Genomic DNA, 24,929 nt, shown 5'->3' on the forward strand with positions numbered 1-24,929 from the left:
CCACTTACGTATCATGCATTGCAAATGGTAATATTACAAATTATATTAAATTCTACTGGATGTTTAAGTCGATCGCTATTTCGGTTAAAACGCCATTAACAAGACCACCTGTCTTGTAGAACTGTATAGACATAGTGTAGAATTGAATATAATGTATATTGATATTTTTACTAGGTTTATTAATTCGTCGGGGGCTCAAAATCATTCAATGATATGGGGACTGCGTTTATTGTAAAGAATAAACGCAGTCAGTTGCAGTAAAAAATATCAATTTTAGTGGATTTCGAATCTTCTGTCAAAACATGTAAGTATTGTCTAAATTAGAATTATTTTTTCGAGTATGTACATATTACAGGCGTGCAGTAAATAAAACCTTGCAAAAATATTCGATGATGCGGAAAACTACGATCTTCGGAACAATTTTAAACGGGAAATTATTAAGATAAAATGTGATACATTAGTTGTTGAATTAGAGAAGAGAAGATGATCAATTAATATAAAGTATCAAGAAAAAACTAGGCTGATGAACTGGGAAAATGTTTCAACAAATTCAATCCAAAAGCCATCTTAAATATGTTATATCGAAATCTGGAGTCTGGATTTATTGGTTCAGTTCAGACTATTCGACATCGTAAATATGTTTAACTGCAGAATACGAAAATAATAAAAATATTTAACCATGATAAATGTATTAAAATGGACATTTTTTTTATAAATACTCACAAAACAAATGAAACATACATTACATAAAATTTGTAGTTGTATATTTAGTACTATGACCAATCAACATATGAAGACGCTACAGGCTGTTCAAAAAATAAAACAATTCAAGCAATGATTGTAGTGCAATGTGCTGATGCACGATTACAATTATACTCTTCCCTTATTATAGATATTTCGATGTCGATGTAGGATATGACTTCATTTCAGAACCGTTGATATTCGATACATTTCAGAAAAGCTATCGAATATGATTGATTATGAAAGGAAAATAATTATCAATTAGCAGCTACATTTTTAACGCGTCGTGTAAAAATATCTATAATATATTCTAAGGGCGCCGTGAAATAAAACGTTTGATAACTACTGTATCTGACGTTATCCGTTTAAAGAATATATTATTATCAACGGAAATAGATAGAAACAAAATTAATAATAATGCTTATCTTATAATTAGTGCTAAATGACATTTAAAAAATATGAAGACATGGATAAGTAATTAATTTCGTTACAGGAAACGATTAAGAAGCGGCAGAATTATTATCTTATTATAACTGTTACGCCGAATGTGCGAAATTGAGTATTACATAAAATGGGCAAAATTTTGCCTAAATCATGAAAAATGCAAGCCCGTTGCCTTATTCATGAATTAGGCAAAATATCTGCCAAGTGCGTGAATTCGGCACTAATTTTTCTGCCTAGTTCATGCATTGGACAAATTAGATAGTAGCGCTACGGTGGTGTTTTTTGCAACTAATCAAACTAACTAAATGACGTGTCAAATGTCATTGGTTATACAAAAATATACCAATCAATAACTACAATAACGTTCAAATCCATTTACTATGCCCAAAAAAAATCTATGACTATAATAAATTTATGATAACGGAATAATTTTATTAAAAGGTATTTTCGCGATTTGATTCGTGCTTGGGTATCAGACAATGGTCGATTGTTTGTTTGTGATAGTATGATTTGATAGTTTGTCGACACTTGTTAGCTAACCTCAAAATGGACATTTAGTTGAATTCAGAATTACAAAACCTAACCTAACCTAATAATAATAATAACATTATAGTATGTCCAATTATAACTAATAAAACCATCCGTGTAAAATTTACTTTTTCTACTGTCATGTTGACAGTTTAAGAATTCCACACCCTGGCGAATTCACGCACTCGGCAGATAATTTACCTAATTCATGAATAATGCAACGGGATTGACTATTATATAAATTAGGCAAAATTTTGCCCATTTCATGTAATAGTCAATTTCGCACATTCGGCGTAACATAACTATTATTAAATATTCCTGGGACGAACGAAATCAATATGGTGCCCAAATATCTAACTACCCATATTGCATTCTTCTTATATTGTATATAAAAAATAATTGTCAAATTATATAGAACATAGTAGGTAGGTATGTTATTATTGTTATTAAGTATTTCAGCCGATGTACGATATTGTTAAGCTGCTTTTTGTGCATTAAATTTAGGATTCGATGAACTTGCAAAATAGAGGTAGGTATGTCTCAATGGTGAAGAGTGGAGGTAGAGTGTGGAGATCCGACATAAATAGTGCACACTAAACTTTGTCAGAAATACATATTTGTTTTGATTGATCTGAGAATACAAATTGCAGATAGTGTTGGTTAGTTTTTTTTAATTCAATTAAACCCTGCCTCAACCAAACCAAAATAGATAAAATAAATCTTGTATTTAAAAAAATATCTAAAACGTATGTCATTAAATCATACATAATTTTAGATATTTTATAGATAGAATATTCTTATCTAATTTGGTTTAGGCAAGGTTTAATTGAATTTAAAAAACTAATGAACATCATCTGCAATCGTAATAGATTTTTGGGTGTCCACCGCGTGTTCTTCCTCTTTCTTTCCTAGACGTTTCGGCCTCAATGCAGAGGTACGTCTCAAGAAATTATCATATTCTCAATGCATTTACATATTTGACAAAATATTATGGGTGCAATGTATTACTAAGCAGTAATAGTACTTGAGTAGGTTTTAGTTATAGAGGTGATTTAATCAAGCATTTAAAAATGCATGCTAAGCATAGGTAATTTATTAACATACTTTTTACGAAGAATTGTTGTTGTTTGATATAGGCGAGAATCGAACACGCACCCAACGCACCCACAGCTAGGGCCATCAAAAAAATTGATACCTTGGTACTCGCAGATTTATAGCGATACTCCGATACCTTAGTATCAATATTTTTCTTTCGATATGACGACCCTACCCACAGTTCCTGCCATGGGCACTCTGACTCTACGTGTATAATAACTTGTCAACTTACATACCTACCTACGCATATTTCCAGTATCGCAGGATACCGACATCAAACAGTGTATTCACCCCTGTTGATGATTACGGTGATAGCAGTTTTAGTAATAATGGTCAGTACTAATTACTTACATCCATATTTAAATATAATTAATAATATTATCATTTTACGTAGGTATTATCGATTTTGTAAACAATTCCATGGAATTGATTTAAAGTTATTGTTTTCCTTCCATTAAATAATCGTTATCTAATTTGTTATTAACAGATTTCAACCGAATAAATATTGATTACCAACACCATCAAATACAATTGTCAGTTTTCTGCATAAATAAAACAATATTTACCCAATTAGTTAATTCAAAGATAAAATTTAATACTTTCACTTTTTCCTGGAATGTTTGCAACTATTAATAATTGTTAGATAACAACACCAGAGAAGCAAACATTTATATTCTGTATATCTAATTTCTAAAAAAAACATAAATATAACCTGCGTATAAAGTAGGTAAATAAATCTTTGAATGGAAATACTCACCAGCGTTATCAATATAACATTTGGCACTTTGATAAGACTAAATATAAAACTTTGACACACATTTGCGATGTAAAACATTACAGTTATCATATCATATCATACCTATATCACTGTTTAAATAATAATATACCAGTATTGTATTTGAATTTGACCCACATTTGATTATACGTCATTTTCGCATATTATTATTATTTCCCCCAACTCTTCACATATTATTATTAAAAAATATCCACGAATCATGCTAAACTGAGTCAAATTTTGAATAATAAAATAATATTATTATACTAATCACAGATTTTTCGTAATATTACTAAAAATACAACCGATACAGTCGAGATTTATAAATAAATGGCTGCTTTTTATGTTAACAATGTCAAGAAGCAATGTAAAAAGTATCGCCTTTGTTCATAGTGAGCTGTTACGATTAGGTATTCGCAAACAAAAAAAGTGCTACAGTATACAAAACTTGCGTCAGTTAGTCATTGAGTCAATTGCTAGGTATTGTCTTGCATTTGGTAGGCAGGCGCTGATTGTATTAAAAATAATGAATTATCAAAGTGAATCATGAGTTGTAGTAGAGGTAGACGGTCAATCGTGTGCGGCAGACAAAACGTCGGTGTTACAGTTCGCGCTCGAGTGAGTATGAGTTAGAAAATTGTGAGTCAATGCTAAGTTTTTCAAAAATCAGGTACAAACTGGCTATGTAGTATGTATGTACGCCAAACCAGAGCATTGTTTTTTTTTTATTTTATGATGTGAATTATAATTTTAATCAAAGGTGGGAAATTTATTTTTCATATTACTTAAGTACCTTACATATGTCTTGAATTATCTGTAACGCATGAAAGAACACATAATACCGCTGCCTCAGTTCTATGGTCATGGCCCCACATCCTGAAGCGGGCCACCAGGCTAGGATTTTTGGTGGACCCCCTACCTATCGTTAAAGCTAATGCCAGTGTGACGCTCTACAATGGCGTTTACCAAATAATGTGTATATTTAGTGTTTTTTATATAAGTACTTATTTTAATTCATCCATTTGAATTATGGATTTGTCGATTATGGATACACAATAAAAAATTATATCGTACAAGCACGTAATTTTAAATAATAACATTATTGATGAAAAATAGCGCCGCTGGCGACTTTATTTACTATTAGAGAGAATGTGTGATGTGCGTTTATATCACTTATCTGGCCGACTCGCCACGCCGGACCTTTTCTGAGTCCGGGCCCCCAGGATAGAGCCCTGTCATTTGTGGGGACTATGACAAAAGTACCTACACTATTTAACAAAATGTTAGTGTTGACTTATGAATTACAAAATGATATGGAGAATCAGTTGAGAATAAGTTTCTGCGCAAGGCTGCACTATTTTTGTAGAATTTTATTTTACCATAATATTTCAGATAAATTTGTATGACATCAACATGAATGTGAAAGCAGTAAACCTAGTTATTGTTTTAGTCAATTGAATGCAATACTACACTTTATTACATTAATTGGTTTAATTTAAATATGTGACGAAACTTAAGGTAGTTCTTTATGATTTTAGATAAATTGTCCATTTTTCAGGATATTTACATAATAATATTATATAAATACTTTATAAAAATATCTAATTACTGTCTTATTGGTATTCAAAAACTTTGACAGCCATTTACTTCTAACAGGTTTTTGTCAAATAGTATAATATCCAGTTATTATAATATAATATTTGGCAATATGGAGATAGAAACCGTGTCTCAATATAATTTACTGGCCTTCGCCGTAATTGTTATATTTTGTTAAAATGCATAGGGATAATCACATCACTATGATTTATAGTTATCCCTAGATTTCTCTGAAGAAGTCTAATCATAATTGATCAGGCATAATAATGATAACATGCCTGAAATAAAGACGAACGGTAAAGGTAAAAGAAAGGCAGAGGCTAAATGAATTTGAAATAAGATTCTGAAGGTGGAAGCTGAGAATCTCGTGAATAGAAAACGTACCAACGACTTCATAATCAGCGACCCTCGATTCGAGATAGACTCTCATCGACTTGTTTCGCCGGATACATCAGGTTTTTGGGTCAAATAACCTCCACAGAAGATGATAATCTGGAAAAAAACTTGTGATATTGGGTCGGATCAAAAGTAGGAAAGGGCGAGATCCATCCAATGAAATGACCACGCCACGGAATCAAAATATATCATATTCACCATATGTTCAAAAAAAACTCATGACGCAGTGAAAAAAATATTGAAATATTTTTTCTTGCCAATGTGCTACTGTGCGCCGTAGGCCGTAGACAAGCTCGTAGACGTAGAGGAAGATTGTTAAACAAAATGATACATCGCCAATCCGGTTCTAACTTGTTGTAAATGAGATTTATTATTAGTATATAATGTATTATATTAATTTACAACCTGGAAAAGCTCTAAATGTTAGGTCGGGTCAAAGTTCGAAGAAAACAATGAAGAGATCCCTCCAGATGGAAGGACCAAATAAAGAATGCATCATTATTAATACTGGTAAAGGTCTTGCTTGCCGCTGAATGTCGAGAGAGATGGAGGAAAGTCGTCGAGAAGGCTGTCAATCGACCAAAATACCCGGGTCATAATATAATTTACTTAATATCAGTACCTAACGATTTAAGCAAAACTATGGCAAAAACACAAACGTTAATAATAATTGCAATAACTAATTGATGGCAATTCTAAAAACTCATTTTTAGTTTACAGGTTATAAATAGGATAACGAGAAATATATTATGCCTTATTAAAATTATACTAGGTAATAATATAGCTGCATGTTATTTGAATATAGGTACATATATACAAATTACTTCATACCTTTTCATTAAATGATGTATTCATTTTCCTGGTTCCAGTAGGTAAATCGATCGTTTATTAATGTTTTATTGATACATATTTTAGATATTTTGAATAACATTTAACCACTGAGTATTGGCAATAGTTTAAACACCGAATGCTTCTTAAATAACTCGTACAGCTCGAATACAATAAAATGTAATATTGCAAACATGATAACAGTATCGTAACTATTGGCCTGAAGGACAAATGTCGACTGATGATAATATTATAATTTGAATATTATTTCAAAATAAATATAACTATTTCATAAATTTCCAACTGAAATACTACTTTCTACAAAACTTATACCTGAAAATCGCCCAAAACTATTTACCATATTAATAATAATTGGAAATAATTCAAAGGGCGGACGCCTTGGCGTATCCAGAGGGGTTAATTTCGCGGAAGGTTCTTTCTACCTTTCTCATTTGATACACTCACTTTTATAAATTCTGTTGAAAGTTTACTTTTTTATCTGGGTCCTAGGTACAATCACAAAATTCATAAGATAAGATCATCATCAACCGGGGTCGATCCACTGTTGGATGAAGGCCTCCTCTAACGCCCTCCCCAGTCCCTAGTTCTTCACTACCACGTATATCTACCGAATTTTATGAATTCGTCTATCCAGCGGATTTTAGGGCGTCACCACTTTACCACTGTATGACGGAATTTGCCTAGCGGTTGTCCGCTCGCCGAGCGACATGTCCAGCCCATTGCCATTGCATTCCTTAGCGACCTGGCGATTTAATGATAGACAAGCCATAAAACGAAAAAAATACAAATCACAATGAATGTACGTTAAATTTTATCGATATTGAATGCGCGTTTAAACAAGCGTTAAGGCATATTTATTATGATACAGAACAGGCGTCATTATGGAAAATTACTTATTATGCTTTAACTTTAACACGTGTTTTAAGTTTATCCCATGTTTCCCCACATTCGAGAATCGCTTCTTTTCACAACTTCGTCCAGAAGATTATCAATTTACCCTATTTTATTGTTCCCTGACGTAAGCTGATACCTAAATAATTACAAGATAAAAAGGACTTTTTATATACAACGTTTTTAAATTCTGTTGAACCATATAAACTTGACTTGACTAGCTTAAACGATCAAAAAAAAATTGTACTTGACATGTCATATTGATTTCCATAGTAACGCACGTATATATTAATAATTTAGTTGCTAGGACCCCAGACCCCCAAGCAACCAATAATGGTGTCGAAATAACTTTTCATACAAAACAGAATTAACTAAAAATTAATTCAATTCTACAGATGGCTAAAAGTATTAAAAATTGCATTGGCATCGTGTTCTGATATATTCTAAAAGTTTCAAATGTCTAGCTAGTCGGGAAGTTAGTTAAAAATCGATTGCAAGATTTGTACCGGACAAATAAGAATACGAGCTAAGAAAAACGTTGTAAAAAATCAGAATACCGCACATAATATTTCAATATATTTAAAATATTGGCACATTACTTATGAATATAAAGCCAACGTATTTTACAAACTTTTAATTATATTGTTAGGTTATTGAGTTTTAACAGGTTGGTTTATCAAATGAAATACCTATGTAATAAAAAAAAATGTAACTTCTAAGCAATAAAGCAGTAATTATATATAGCTAGTGTTACTTATACTTATATACATTATATTCATATATTACACTTATATTATTATACGATAGCAATATATTAAATGACAAAATATGAATATTTTTCATGATTTCATTGAAATAACGCTATTGATGTGTATGCCAACTCCCTTTTCTCTTCAGAAAATCTATAATGTACAGTACCTATGCTATCGGAGGCGATGGCATTATTTACGGGATATTCTATTATAAATCATTTGCCTCGATATTTTTTTAAATGGCTTTCCATTTTCTTGATAGTATTTTTATGTCAATTGACGTGATATAAATACATATTATATTTACAAATAATAAATTTTTCAACAAATAGGCAGGAACATAATAATAATATGTCAATTGTCCCAAATTCTGACGCGGAAGATTGCCCCCTTTATTAGCATTCGTTGTTACACCAATGCGTAAATTTCATTGAATTCTCTTATAATATTATAAATATTTAAACAAATATTTATGTAATTATCGATAATATGAAAAGAGAAAGCAAAACTATAATGACTAATGTGGTAGGTACAGAATTGTGTATTTATGACTATCGGTGGTGTTACCAACTTAAGTGTTCAAATTAAAACTGAAGATTCATTAATAATGCTTCATAATTCATGAGTGTTGCCAATCACACGATAATATATCTAACATAGTTCCTTCATGAATACTGTTCCTAATTGTTACAACCTTTTTAAAAGGTTAGTCAACATTAAAAAAAACTATGCGTATCAAATTTATTTCGTGTTAAGATTATGTTTGTAATAAAATAACAAATAAAATCATGTATTACCTCTCAAAGATGTATATAATCATTCGATAGGTACACAATCTTTCGAATACTAGTGTACATAAGAAAATAGGCGCAAAATCATCATCTGATATTGATCCACAGACTACATCTATAATAATAATTATTTTTAGTTACAGAATGTGATTCTTGGAAAGAGATACGTTGACATTTTTACTAAGTGTAGGAATTTATAGTTTTTATTTTATATTTTTATCGTGGGCTCCTCAATATCAGTCAGTGTCTCCAACATGGCCCACACATGGGGGGGAATGACAGGGCTCTAGCCTGGGGACCCGGTGTGGCCTTACAACCAGCTAAATTAGTTTAATAAAAAATCATGAATTTACTATAATAGTAAAAAAAAGTCGCCAGCGGCGCTACTTTACTTCAATGCTATTGAATATTTTAAATATATGTAGTTGTACGTTGCAATTTGAGGTAATATGATGATTGATATACTTAAATGACAATTTGGGAAACACTACTGTAGACCATAAGACTGTCCTAAACCTTAGCGATAGGTGGGTGAGCCCGCCAAAGATCCTGGTCTGGGGCCACTTCAAGATGTGAGGCCATGGTCTCTCGCCTACGTACCTCAATCCGCCACTGCTTTAATAATTATTATCGTGATAAAAATGTACAAAAACTAAGTATTTTAACGAAATGGATTACATAGTTTTCTATAATATAATAATATCACGGCGGCTCTCGTGGTACAGTGCGTAAGGTGCTTGCCTTCCACCCGAGAGTTCCTGCGTTCGATTCCCGGTCAGGACACACAATATTTATGTGTTTTTCTCAAAGCCTGGGTGTTTATGATTGTTCAAAATTACTAACAACCACCTTGTACGAAAAAGCAAGGACATGGTTATTAATAATTCAAAAAAAAAATACTTAATCTATTTGGCGTATCTATTTAGGTAAGTAGGTACCTAGACTATCTAGGTGGTGAAAATAGTAGACATTAAAATAATCAATTTAGGTGTAATAATTGTGGATTTTAGTTTTATTTGTTTTGTTCTATTATGTATATTATATTCTTAATTCCATTAGCCTCATTTATTATCGAAAAGGTCTTTGTAACATTATCTGCTTCCTTGTATAACGATAATTTCAGTTCACTTTAACCGAGATAATTTTGATATTTTTGTATTTTCTCGGATAAGTGTGAGAAAAGCCGTGAAACACGCGCACACAAAAATTCTTTATCAACCAAAACAATGGGTTATTTAAAAATGTAACCTAATTTCATATTAGAGATACGGAAGTTGAAATTGTCATTAAATTAAGGTAAAAATTAATGATTATCTGATTTTCTTTAGTGGCATAATGATTTTATGTAAATAATAGACAATCTAACCATTTAATAAAACGATCAAATATCAATGTACACTAGCTAGGTGGCGAGCGACATTATTATATCATTTAAAAGATTTTAGAACTTAGATTTGAGACTTTATCTTATTATTAAGATGGAGAATTCATACTAAAATATTTTTATCTCAAAAGCATTTGTTTGTAAATTCAGTATCATGAATATTAAATTAATAAAAAGTCAATTTACATTTTCCCTCGTAAGTGAAGCATAATAGTTAATAATACACCTCCACAGAGTGGAAGTTATACATTAATAAACCCTTTTTTACAAGCAATGGTTTTTATAATAGACAAACCAATATTCAGTCATTGCGCTGGATCAAACACACATTGGACATAATATTGTCTTTCATCCCCGGCCGCGGGTTTGAACATGCAACCCACGGTTTCATATACGGCCGTTCTACTATCTCAGTCACCGTAAGTGCTTAATTATTATTAGTAAACCAACAAATAAAATAAATCTGCCTATAAAACTTTTTTTAATAATTTCCGTCGGGGTTAAATTAATACTACGTCGGTTTTGGTATACTTACAACTTACAATGGAAAATATTATAATCTGTCTCATCCAGTACATAGCGGTTAAGTGATCTGATAAGTTACACGTTACATACCTGTAAATGAAATTAATAACCTGATTAATGACTGACATCCGGCGCTAGCCAAATTTTAGTATGGAATTTATTTTACTTATTAACAATTACATTATTATTTGCGTAATGTAATTGTAATTAGGTCTTTTCCCTCATAGAGACATAGTATTCCCAACCTAGCACATATACGTAACTATCGTTCACATAAAATATTATTACCATATTCTATTTACTGGCGCGTTTAGTAAGACGCCCGATGTACTGACTGAATAACGTTTAAGGTTTGAACTGTGCCAAGACCCCTTTTTAAATTTTCTGATGAATCATCAGAAAGTCGAGGAAACCACACTAAAAAAACTACCCAACACCATCTGCAATTTATTTTCTTCGTTGAATGAAAACAAATAAGCATGACTGACAAAGTTTAGTGAGATTTTAACAGCCCATCTCCACCCTTCTTCACTGGTAATTTATTTGCCAGTATACTTACAAGACTATAGGACAGAAGTAGGCAATGTGTATTATACAACTGTGTTGGATAAGCATTTATTTGTTTTTTTTTTAATCTTTAGACAAAATCATGACTATATGTCGGTACCTATATCCAACATTGACACGGCATATTACATGCGTAGTTTTACACGATAGATAGCGCTAACAATTATCATTAATCGCAGTGCATTGATGAACGCAACAAAGGCGCCTAATGACTCAAACATGTGGAAATAATATAATTGTTTGCAGGCCAAGCTGTTAACAGTTGCACAACAATGTTGTCTTTGTTCGTATACAAATCAAAGGAAATGCAAATGCGGGTTTGTTGCGATTAAAATAGCGCGCCAATGCAGGCGTATTTTTTCAATGATTCTTTTACAAAATGTAATAAATTATTGTGGGTACATAGACATTAGACAGATAGCACTTTTCACTATCCACGAATCCATAGAGCCAACAGCTTTATTCAAATTTGCCGCGAGTGTTCAAAAAATTGATTGTATCCGCGAAAAAATAATGATATCCTTAATTCTACCAATTGAATGTTCGAAACGCGGAAATTTCGCGCGAACGATTTCGCGGGCGAAATGTTAATCGTGCGTTTTTCGCGGTCGCAAAACAATTAAATTCCTAATATCATATAAAAATCGTCATTTTATGCGAGGTAATCAGGCAAAGAGATCAATGCAGTAAAAAGTGGAAACTTATAAAAAGTATACTCTACAATTAGGTACCTACATGGCCCCCACACTCTGAAGCGGGCCCCCAGGCTAGGATCTTTGGTAGGCCCACCACCTATTACTAAGCTTAAAGGCAGTATGGCTCTCTACAGTAGCGTTTTCCAAATGGTGTTCGAGGTAAAATTAAGAGTGCATATTATTTAGTATATTTTTAGCGATTTTAGCAGTTTTTAATACATCCACTTGAATTATTAAATTGTCGAGTATCGACACATCAAAAATAGCATCGCATGACTACATCTTTTAGAACCATAATCAACATTAATATTCGAAGTAAATTAGCGGCGCAGGCGACTTTTTTACTATTAGGGTCAATTTTTTGTGTGTTTATCTCGCTTATCTGGTTGACCCACCACGCCGGACCCCCAGACTAGATCCCTGTCAGCCCCCCACTTGTGGGGGCCACGATTAGATACCTACTTATAATATATTCATACTCTTCCAATATTATATTTTAGACAATACTATGTACAATCGTCATTTATTGATAGACATGTTTAGGTAATTGTCTTTTAATCCAAATAAAGTTTGGTAAAGTTATGAGGAATTAAAAAATAATATCTAATAGGTACATACTTAATAGCCATTAAAATTTAAATTAAATTATACTTACATAATTAGGTTTTATTTATCCAATAATAATAATTAATTTATGTTCAATAGGGTTTTTTTAAACTGTGTTCGTTTGTTAAAATACTTAGTTATGTAATTTTACATGGAATACGATCATGGCCCCCACAATGGGGGGGCTGACAGGGCTCTAGCCTGGGGGCCAGGGCTCAGGAAGGGCCCGGCGTGGCGAATCGACCGCATCACAAATTCTCTCGAATAGTAAAAAAAAGTCGCATGCGGCACTATTTGTCTTCAATATTTGATTGTGTATCGATACTCGACAACTCCATAATTCATATAGATGAATTTAAATATACAAAAAACACTAAATATAGGTAGGATTAATTTTACCGCGTACACCATTTGGAAAACGCTACTGTAGAGCGTCACACTGCCTTTATCTTTAGCGATAGGTAGGGGGCCCGTCAAAGATCTTAGCCTGGGGGATCCGCTTCAGGATGTGGGGGCCATGAATACGATATTAATTTTTAGATAGTTACATAAATGATTAATAATACTATCTACTAAATGTACATCGGTCAATGCATGAGGAATCGACTGTTAAATTTAATGTACCTATATATAATTAAAATACATATTGTAAATATGCATCTGGATATATCCAGTTCAATTCGCTTTTTTATCAATAACAGTAGCTATTGTCAATATGGATATTATTGTACGCATGTTTCCATTCAAGTTAAAATATAATAACAATAATATACCTATTATTTACTATTTTTTCCAGTGCTGCATATCACGTTCACATATTGAAAACAATTTCTTTTATCAATAAGTAGTACATTTACAATAGTGTACTTACAGTTATTTATAAATTGAATATATTCTATAATGAACAAAAGATTACTTACTACGTCTTCACATTATGGAACAACTTTAGTATATAGTTGAAAATGCCTAATTTTATGATTAGGTACTTATATAGTTCTGAGATGTTTTAAATTAGATAATAATGTTCAATAACGAATGCTACATTCTTTAACCTCGTGCTTTTATTCATTAGATAAATAAATTTAACCACTTGTTAATTAATATTGTGATAACATTTCGTCACCCGGTTCATGACCCCCACAGGGGGGGGTGACAGGGCTCTAGCCTGGGGGCGCGGGCTCAGGAGGGGCCCGGCGAGGCGAGTCGACCAGATAAGTGAGATAAACACACTTCACAAATTTACCTTAATAGTAAAAAAAGTCGCCCGCGGAACTATTTTCCTACAACGATGTTATTATTTTAAATTATGTGGTTCAACGATATTATTTTTATTTGTGTATCAATACTCGACATCTCCATAATTCAAATGGATGTATTAAAATATACAATAAAACACTAAATATACATACACATTAATTTTACCGCCATACCATTTGGGAAACGCTACTGTAGAGCCTTTATCATTAGCGATGTGTAGGGGGGCCGGCCAAAGAGCCTAGCCTGGGGGCCCGCTTCAAGATGTGGGGCCCATGTCCGGTTCTAACTAGTGCAATTATAAATTTAACTTATAGGTATATTAATTTATTATTAATTTAGAGTTCGTCGATTTCAATGATTGAATTCAAATAAGTTCCTATATTATTCGATGTTGGTAAGTGTACCCAAATGACATAACAGAATTCCTCCATCTAAGAGACATTAGGTAATTATGGCAACGGCAGTCAAGTGCCTTTGTAATAGAAACCAAAACACACGTTTGTAAAAACTAATGAAAATAGTCATAATTAATTAAATTTAGGGAAACATATTATCATGCACCATCGCAACAGTACTTCCCAACTTTGTTCATATCATAGCACACTATTCAAAATATTAAATTTGATTGGTACACTGAATCCTTTTTCGATCTCGTATTTAATCGATAAATCTAGCCGGATGGAATTATCTTAAATGTAGGTTTTATTTCGTAATAGCGTATTCTCATGTCTCCAGTCCAGAACCCTTCAAGGGTAAATCTGACCCCAGTACCTGTTGCATAAATAAGTAAATCAAACTATATTGTATGCTCTATATATACATAGTAGATAATATCGTCGGTGTTTTGTAAAAAGGGCGAATTAACCAAAATGCTATTTTACAGGAGGAGGATTTTTAACTATTGACATTTATTTGTTTATGACCTGTGTATGATTATAAATATCTAACAAGTTAATAATAAACCTTAGAAAGAATACTGTCATTATAATAGGCATTATTATATAATGGTTTAAAAGGCCTAATATGTCACATTCGCTTTTTATTCGTAATTTTAATTAATTTAATTTTAGGCGTTTATCGTTTTTAAGTACTTTCCTGTGGAGATACAAATTCATCGTTTTTACACAACAAAGCTAGTGGGGTACATATTGTATTTTCATTTAAATCTCGATTTCGCCAAAATGGTTGATTCGCCCTTTTACAAAACACCGACGATATATACATAGATTAAGTTTGTTTACATGCATTCGGCTAGACATTGCGGACGCTGGTTCTAATTTGAATTCCAGAATGTTGCATATAAATAGTTAAATGATTTAAATTCGCGCCGCGGATCGAGTTCTCGCGACAGAGTATTGATGTGTCAGTGTGGGTGTGTTGACACCGGCCACCTTCATTTGTTTTCAATAAGTTTTAGTGAACCCGCGAGACGAAAATGCAAGGCGTAATAGGGGCGTAGCTGTCACATTGCCCTTTACTAAAATTATTATTTTTGTTAGTGGCTAAAATGATTACACATATTATGTCTATAAACATACGATGTAACGTACCTAGTTATTAGGACACTTGATGAGAACATAATTTTATAATTTTAATGTTTTTTATATTCATTTTAAAAGACATCGAGTTTCATAAAATATGAAAATATGTATAACATAAAATCCTTTATATTATATCAAATCGAGCATCAATATTGTGACCATATAGAAATTAGATTTATTAATTAAAACACTTTAAAATATAAATAATGAAATATATTCTCAAATCTCAAACTTTATATTTTCGCCTCGTGTAGATGGAACAAAATATGTATAAAAAAAACAATATTTTGAAAAACTTCAGAAACATACAATATAACATACATTTAAGAAAAGATTCTAGAAAAATAGGTTGGACCAGTTGAGACTGTTGAGAGTGCTGGCTATCGATCAGTCTATAATCCATTCGAATTATTTCTCATAACTACGTTTAAACTAGGGTACCTACTTCAAAATGTACCTATGTTCAATATTGAATAAAAAGTCATTATCCATACGTAGAAGAGCGTCAATAATAAAAAAATTAGAAAGCGCCAGACGTTTGTTACGTTTATGTTAGTAATGTCATAACCTTAATTGATCACAAATCAAATTGCCTCCTGATTAGCCGAATTTGAAGCATCTCAGTTATAAGAAATAAGTTGCATGAATCATCGATGGATCGATAGCTTAGATACGAAACCATTCACCTGGAAAGTGATAGACGTGATTTAGAATCCCACTCAGCCCAACGTTTTTTTCTAAAATTGTTTCTGATCTAAGATTCTGATGTTTTTCAAACCATGTTTTTCTATAGCAAAGAATCTAGTAGGTATTCTTAAAACTTTATATAAATATTCAGTAAGTATTGAATAAAAAATATTAATTTCAAAATATGTTCCTACTTATTTGTATAATTATGTTTGAATTCAAATATGATAATACCATTTAATATGGGAAAATGGCTAGTGAAAAAATCAAAGCAATACAATTTTCATTCCATTAGCAATTGTTACATTTACCGCGTCCTTGCACAACCAAGGCGTTACAAAATAATTTACAAAATTTGGAAATCCTCAGAAGCATACATATTAAAACGCATTCCCCTGAATCCAATGGATGCATGTTCGAGTCCTATCCGACATCATATTTTTTCTAGATTTTTCTAAAAAGTATGTTTCTGGTGTATGTTCAAAGAGGAATGTTACATTTTTAAATCTTGTGAATTATTCTTTAAAATAATAATACTATGTTAAAGCATGAAAATAATAAAGAAATGAGAACTACAACATATAACGGTCTCTCACAGAAAAGATTGACCGACATTCACTCAAACCACAATAATTATTAATTAATTCTTTTTTCAATTACAAACCAGGGAAATATTTCATTTTCTCGTTAAAAATATAAGTGGGTAAGTATATTATCGAGCTTACTAATTAAGGTAAATAATTAACACGTATTATCCCAATGTTTTTATAATAATATGGGAAAATGGCCATACTAATGGTACACCCCTGATTGATTGGCGGTAATAATAGCCAATATTCAATGTTCTTCAGCATAAAGCAAAATAACAATATTGCGTTTTGGCGGGATAAGCTCTGCCAACCGCATAATGAAAACATCTAAACCTGAACACAAAAATATAAACAAAAGTCACATTGTGCTAGTGACATGAGGTCAAACCAAAATTCAAATCGACTGCAGTAATAACCTCTGTAGTCTCGAACATAAACAAAAAAAAACTCATAGCACGTATAATTTTGGCAAAATTATTTGATTATTTTTGGAATGATGATAAAAACGCTCGGTTCAATGGCCTACCATAATAACAACAATAACAAACAGGTTAATAGAGGCGTTCATCAATACGCAAGAACGTAAGATCCTTGGTCACTTGATATTATTAATAATCATAATGTAATATTATCAATATCATTATGCAGAAACTTCGGTGAGAATGGCGGGAATTTTTTGGAAGATTTTCCTCTTTGGATTACGTAAACAAAATCAACTGACGGAGAGCTTATTTTATTTAAGGAGGTTTTTTCCCCAATTTTTTATTATGTGTGTAACCAATGACGTTTGTGAAAACTATTTTCCTTCTACCTACATAGACGGGCTCAGTATATTTCAAAGTGTAGGTGGAAAATGTTACTAAAACTAATGATTAAAATAGCAACAAGTCATTTATTCTACACACTGCTATAATTTACATTAATATAAATCTGAGTTTTGAAAATTGGATGTGTTGTGAATGAATGTTATTGTGCATGCATTCACTATTTCAAAACGAGTATTCGACTTGTACCGAAACCAAATCATTCGCAATATAATACAATACCTAGGTACTTAATAATATATGACGTATAACTGACAGTGATGGACAAATTTAGTCAATGTATTGTTATTAAACAGGTTGCCATATACGCCGTACCATCACATTTTCACGTATCTAGATATTAAACAATCACAAAAATCATGTAGGTATTATAATACCCGATGAAACGACAAAGATGGCGACTATAAACAAGAATCAATCTATCAATGTGCTAATGTATATTACCTAAATCAACTTTACTACCTACACTAAAACGTTGACGAATCGTCGGCAAAAGGTTTTTATTTAATATTAATGGAAAGTGGTTGCCTATATATTGAAGTAAAGGTTGATAATATTATTAGAATTAAAAATTATTTCAGGTTACCTCTGCAAATTATTAAGACAACGATTTGATCAGGATATAGTAAATCATTTTACAGTGGCACTATAGGTAGGTACGGCAAAAGCGATTCGCAGTTGTATTGGTGTTGTACGAAAATGATACCGATACAAATGAAAATCGCCCATGGTGGCACTTTATAATAATTTACATACACGCCTACACTAAATTTAAATATTGATTTTAAAATTTTACATAATATTGTGTGTGTTGGTTTCATTGGACGAAGCCACTACGTAGATTGAATGACTTACAACTAATCCTCGCATGTTGAGACACATTACTTGCTTTCGTTTTTATGCAATAATCAGGATCAAATTGCTTTGTTCATACTTACAATAAATACACACACATGATTGACATGATATTATGTAGTTAACCTTAACGCGTTGGAAACACGTGTAGGTACAGTACCTACTTCCTTGTAACAAAACAAAACCTTCATTGAATTTTATTAGTATTATCAGTATGGCATACGGAAATGACAATTATATGAATACAAATATATTATAAGGACGTGACTTTTGTACAAAGAAGTTCCATAAAGTATATTATTTTATGCAAGTCAGTTGTCTTTACTCACACTGTCCAATTATATGATAACATTCCTTGCTGAAAACATAATAATTTCTGTAATCCTCCCATCCGCCGACAGGTGTCATTGCTGTTGTAGGCCAGTCCATTTCCGCAATGGCGCCTTCCCAGAATTACAATTTTCCTTTTCTCTAAACTATAAAACTTTTTATAACATTGGTTCAAGGATAATACATTATTTAGTATTATCAAATATATAATATATTATAATAAAACACTCATAGTTGTAATAGGTATTATTTATTATTGTGTAGAACACAATGTTATTAATTATTTTTAACGCAGAAATTCAACTGTCACTTTAACATTATTATTTTTTTATGATATCTATATAATTATTATTTTTAAAAACTATGTATTTATTTCACACTTTATTATTCAAATGAAAATAATTAATGATTTGATAGATTATACAATAATGTATGCATCACACTTTTTAGTTTAGTTCATTTTTAAATTTGGAACACAATCACGCCAACATAAACAACAAAGCAACTATCTATTTTTGATTTGAAATAATAAAACTATAGTTTTTAAATGTTTTATGGCTACCGGGTGACCGCGTACATTCGCAGGAAAGTTTTCCAATTGACTGAGAAGATGCGAAATGCGCTGTGTGCTTTATATTTTAGGATTTGTTTTATTAAATATACATCGATTCGTATGCATCGTGCTGCGAACAAAGCGCAGCACTTCGAGATAAAGCATATCTGCATGTGCGACTCGATTATTGCAGCGTATGCAATATGCGAGGTTAGAACGTGCCGGTATTAGAAAACAAAACCAGCTGCCAGATGAAGGCATTAAATCGGAAAACTTAGTTTACTTCGTGTTGTATCAACTAAAGGAAAAACAATACATACGTTTTAGGACTTTTAAGTATATATATAACAACGTGTCATACTAATTTTATTTACGTATTGTTGATTTTTCAATTCGAAACTTATTCATTTAAATCAAACGTTTACCTACTTATACAATTTGCGATGTAATGGAGATTTATTGCTGACAAATCGCTGCAAAATGCTGACTTACACTTACTTTCTCGTAAAAATCTATTACGAAACCTCTACAATAAATTATTGAACTTACAATCCAGGTCTGCATTTCCCGGTAAATAGGAGTAAAGCCCCGCGTGGACAAATGGATTCCAAATTATAAAAAAATCAATAACAATTGAGAAAAAATGGTAAAAAATATTATGAAACTGTTTATTAAACTGAATAAGTAAATTGATACAGTATTTTTTTAAATGTAGGTATTTAGACTTTAGAGCAGTGGTCTCCAACCTTTATGTTACTACGCCTCCCTTTAAAAAAATCTAATCTTGGCGCCTCCCCCCCTTTATTTCATTAAATAATACAGACACTTTTTTAACACACAAGTTTTTACTACTTACTTATATTAAATTCATTTTTTAATTAATTTTTTTTTCATGCGACGAATGAGCTTGTTTATTACCACAATCAATTTTAATAGAAGTCAACCAAATTCATCATCGTTCATTGACAAAAATTAATGGATTCTATCATGGGCTCCACATACTGAATAGGGCCCACAGGCCAGGATCTTTCACCCATATATTTAAAATATTTAATAGCCCTGAAACAAAGCAGCGCCGCAGGCGACTTTTTTACTATTAATAAAATAATATGAAAAATGCATTAGCAAACTAACCAAGAACTCAGGAAATAGATTTTTGTTTGCTTCAATATATCTGGCGTAGAAATCATTTAAAAGTGAAGACATGTATTATTGTTATATTATATTAAAGAAATCACGTCAAAAACAATTTAAAAAAAACAATATCACACCCTGCCTACACGCTTCAGTTGACACTTTAGCTACGAGTGACATTTAAATTTGAGGTTATTGTTTTCATGCAACCAGCGGTCGTTTTGTGCATTACCGAAACAGAGCGTTTGCAAAAGCGCCATTTTTAAATTTCTCCGCTCCAAATATTTTATTTGTAGATATTATGGTATAAAAATTAATTTATTAAAAATTTTTGGCGCCTCCCAGGTTGGAAACCGCTGCTTTAGAGCATTACAAATGAATGAGTAGGTATATATTTCAAATGTTATTGATTGCATTTATTAAAAAAATATGTACAATCAAGAAATTAATAATATTATGAAATGCATGTATTACCACTATGTTGGGTAGGTTATTAAATTATAATTTCTTATATATTTATTTTTTCAATATTCTCCTAAATTGTGCTGAGAATTGGGCTCCCAAATGCTTAAATACGCACCTCTTTTAATCGCAACAGTTACGCTTATTATGGGCGCAAATATGACGTCTAAAATCAAACGACAAAATATGAATTATACACATATATTAATCCTTTCTATGCCGCAATTAGTTAATTGATAGTAATTAACATAAGAATGTGTGTAATTAGGGCGTCCAAAGACGTTTTGGGCACTTAACCGGTTAAATCGTCCGGGATATTTTGAGATACTTATATCTTTATATCGTTGGACAAATCTAGTCATCCAGTGGTATACAAGAAGTACAAAACGTCCGCAAGGTAGACCTAGAGGCAGCTGGATCGATGAAATGATAAAGTTCTGCGGAAGTACGTGGCAACGCAATTCACAGGACCGAGAGAAGTGGAAGCAGCAGTGGATAGATTCAGGCTGATGATGATGATATCTTATATGTATATAATATTTTCTTTTCATTTTTTTCATTATTTCTATTGAACAGGTACATACTCCATGATTAAAGATTTTCACGAATGTAGAATTTTCTATCATTGCTTTCGAGTTGCGAAGAAAGTGGGTGAGCTAATTTTTATTAACATCTACTTATAAATAGACACTATTATATTATAATATACTACTACCATACCAAAGACGTTTCGCGTCATGTGATACACTGGCTCTCATGTACATACATATTATTTATTATATCACCTACTTGTTGCATATTTATTTATATATTTTAATCATCGTTTTGTTAACTCATTCACACAATCAGGTAATATGGTAATTGGTTTTGCCCTGACGTTTTTTACTTATGTCCTTAGCTTTAGAGCAGGTGTAAAAAGATAACAAGATAAGTTAGAATGACATTTATTTGATCGCATTATTCCTCTTTGTAAATCATAATAATATTGCTATCAGCGCAATTATTGTAGATTAGATATCCGTACACACTTTATTTATATCCCTGAGGACACAGTGCACTCACACTACTCTTGCAATAATACGAATAAAGATATCGTAAGATATAAATTAAGATGCAGTCATGCAAATCAAAAGTCGGATAAGTCAAAACAATTTAATGCTAATTCAACACAAAATTAAATATAAACAAAATTTCAAAAAACAAACCTTATAAGGGGACTAAGAAATACGAAAGTCGTCGTAAAGTAATACTTATTTTAATATTATTACGACCTCAAAATAAATTAAAAATCTGTAAGTATTGAGATAAATTTGAACGTAAAACATCATCAATTGATTTACAATATTATAAATTATTATATGATAGGGCTTTAGCCAAAGTTGTTTGAAAAACCTTCTTTTATAGAGTTGGAGCCTAAATATACGAAATTGAAGGAAAAACAGTACCTCTGGTCTACTGATTAAATTAACTACAATTGACTTCGTATTGCAAGTTCATTTGATGACACTTCACACATATATTATGGAATTTTAGTATAATTTCAGATTCGCCCAATTAGTTAATTACATAGGTAGATATACGATTATAAGCGAAAAGATTACAAAAATAACTTACAGGACTTCGAACCGTTGATTGTGAATTATTTCTTTGCGACTTGAATTTAATACATACGTATATTTCAAAATAAAAACAATAGCGTAGGTATGTATTTCGTATACATACGTTTTATGCTTGTTGAATTGGCGTTTGACAACTGAACGATAACTGAAGTGGGGAGTAAGAACATGTACTGAACCGAAAAAGCCCATTATTTTTGTCGGTTCTGTTCCGGTTTTCGTTCAGACGAAAATAAAGGTTTTTCCGGTTTTCGGTTCAGTTCTGCTTCGAAGCCCTGAAAATAAGCATTGAATATACAAATACAAAGGGTTGGATTTTTTTTTCTTCGACCACGTCCGATCCTAACAGGATCATATGGGCCTCCACAGAGTAGAGGTTTGTATTAAAAAATTTTGTTTTTTACGAGAAATGGATGTCAGCCACTTGCTCAGCCCATTAGGTTCATACCCTGACTCACACACAAATTGAAAAATATTATATGTACTTGCCAGACCCAGGATTTGAACCTGGGACCCACGGCGTGATAATTCAACGCTTAAGGCGCGCGGCCACCGTGGGCAAATAACATGGGATTGGATAGTAGGTATAAAATTACATTCAACATCATTTTGTCATTCCACGCGGCTCACATATTGCCGTATCAAAGCTGACATCTGGCTATAAAATTTATCCATAAATACTTGTGAAAACATATTTTTCTCGGCAATTTATTGTAAGCAACCGAAAGCAATACATTCAACATTATTTTGAAATGTGACGTAGGTGATATTATAACCAAAGCAACATACTTCAAACGAGAATGAGAACTACCAATATATTTTCAGGACTACCAATAGAGAAAGAAATATAATGTGAGCTTGTTACCAAACAACCACACGTACAATCGTTCGATTCGAAAATCGAACTAACTTCAAAATTTATATCTAGAGTCGAAATCCTTTGAAGAACCCAATTCGTTTTTTTTACATTTATCACCCTAAAATTATATTTTATTCTACTTTAAGCATTTGAATTGGGCAATGTGGTCATAGTCAAATCGCCTGTTTAATAAAAAGGTACGGAAGCAGACGGCATTAAGAATATAAATATATTTTTTTAAAATTGTTTAATATAATATCTATTCGCTATTTTGGATTTAACCGTTGGCTGTAGTGTTCATGACACGTCATAATAATATGTGAAGGCCTGGACAATTTACACATGCTGGTAAACGCACACTAAATATGTATTCTTGGGACAGACTCTATAAATAAAAGTAAATAAATACACATTTTACGTTGACATGTGTGGACAAATATAAGCAAGCGCACTTGTCAATATTTGTTATCAGTGAAAGGTGACCATGTTTTAATTCATTTTTTTTCTTTTCTTTTATCACTCTCATGGTACTATAGGTAAACAGTAGGGCACCAAAAACTACATTGCAGGTAATTATAACAAATTATAGACAAACATCATTTTGTTTAATCGCGTGTCAGATGAATAAAGTAAAAATATATATTTACTCAATGTTTTACAAAGAGATATTAATAAACCTTAACATATTTTCTAAATTGATGTAATTTCTACATAAAAATATATTTTTTTAATTAAATGAGATTTTATGCTGTTTGTCTGATATCAATACATTTATTTAAGCTATGTCTTACATTCCATGGGATATAATTAATTCATCGGCGAAAATAGTTGTTCGCCATCATATTTATGTTGACTCAAAAACGGTTAGAATAGCGCTTGTAATGTATGCATACTGCTGAAGACTCCTATATCTACCGATAAAAATATTCGTGAAATTGTCATGTAATCTGTTAGGACACCGATAAAACAAGCAAGAAGTAGGTATTGCCAGAGTTCTTTTTAAATCATCATTTTTAGAACAGTACATTTTAATTATTTGTAAAAAGAAACTGTTAAACTTTTGCATACAAAAGTCAAAGTTTGCCTTCGTCATAGGTTCTACATCCCTGGTATGTAGGTCACGCATACAACATAATCGACATGTATATATTATATTATAATATAATTATATTTATTGTCTTTGTCACATATATCGAATTCCACTTTTTTTAATTATACCTAATCTCTTTACCAATGTTAGCGTAAATTCTTCTGATGGAAAGTATTGTGAGACCAAAATTTTTCACGACGTAAATCGTAACGTACCAGCAAGGCTATTCTAACATTATTACTTAACTCCAAAATCAATAAGAAAAGGTGATAAAATATACTGTATCGTATTCAAAGAGTTAATAATTATCCCGGGATGCTTTTTTAACACGGCCGCCCATGATCGTGTTAACTGTTTTAGAGCGAGATAAAGTATGACAATTAGGTAAATATTGAAAATTTATTGAGATGCAGCGGTTTTGAAAATATATCGCAAGTTGTCATATACCGCAACATACTTTTTAAATACGTCATACTTGATTCTAATCGGATGGATT

At 31.8% G+C, this 24,929-nt stretch overlaps 1 protein-coding gene across 1 annotated transcript in view; it reads right to left on the reverse strand.

The window, feature by feature from the left end:
• LOC147073832 (transducin beta-like protein 2) overlaps positions 1-18,943 on the reverse strand; it is a 225,609-nt gene extending 206,666 nt beyond the window's left edge. The window contains exon 1 of the mRNA XM_085944734.1: positions 18,719-18,943. Coding sequence (XP_085800860.1) covers positions 18,719-18,818 — 100 coding nt within the window. The 5' untranslated portion in view covers positions 18,819-18,943. The remainder of the gene's footprint in view (positions 1-18,718) is intronic.
• Between the last annotated feature and the right edge of the window lie 5,986 nt (positions 18,944-24,929).

Source organism: Rhyacophila brunnea, unplaced genomic scaffold, assembly GCF_057557595.1.
Source record: "Rhyacophila brunnea isolate RB1 unplaced genomic scaffold, BYU_Rbru_1.0 scaffold_17, whole genome shotgun sequence".
NCBI classification, from domain to species: domain Eukaryota; kingdom Metazoa; phylum Arthropoda; class Insecta; order Trichoptera; family Rhyacophilidae; genus Rhyacophila; species Rhyacophila brunnea.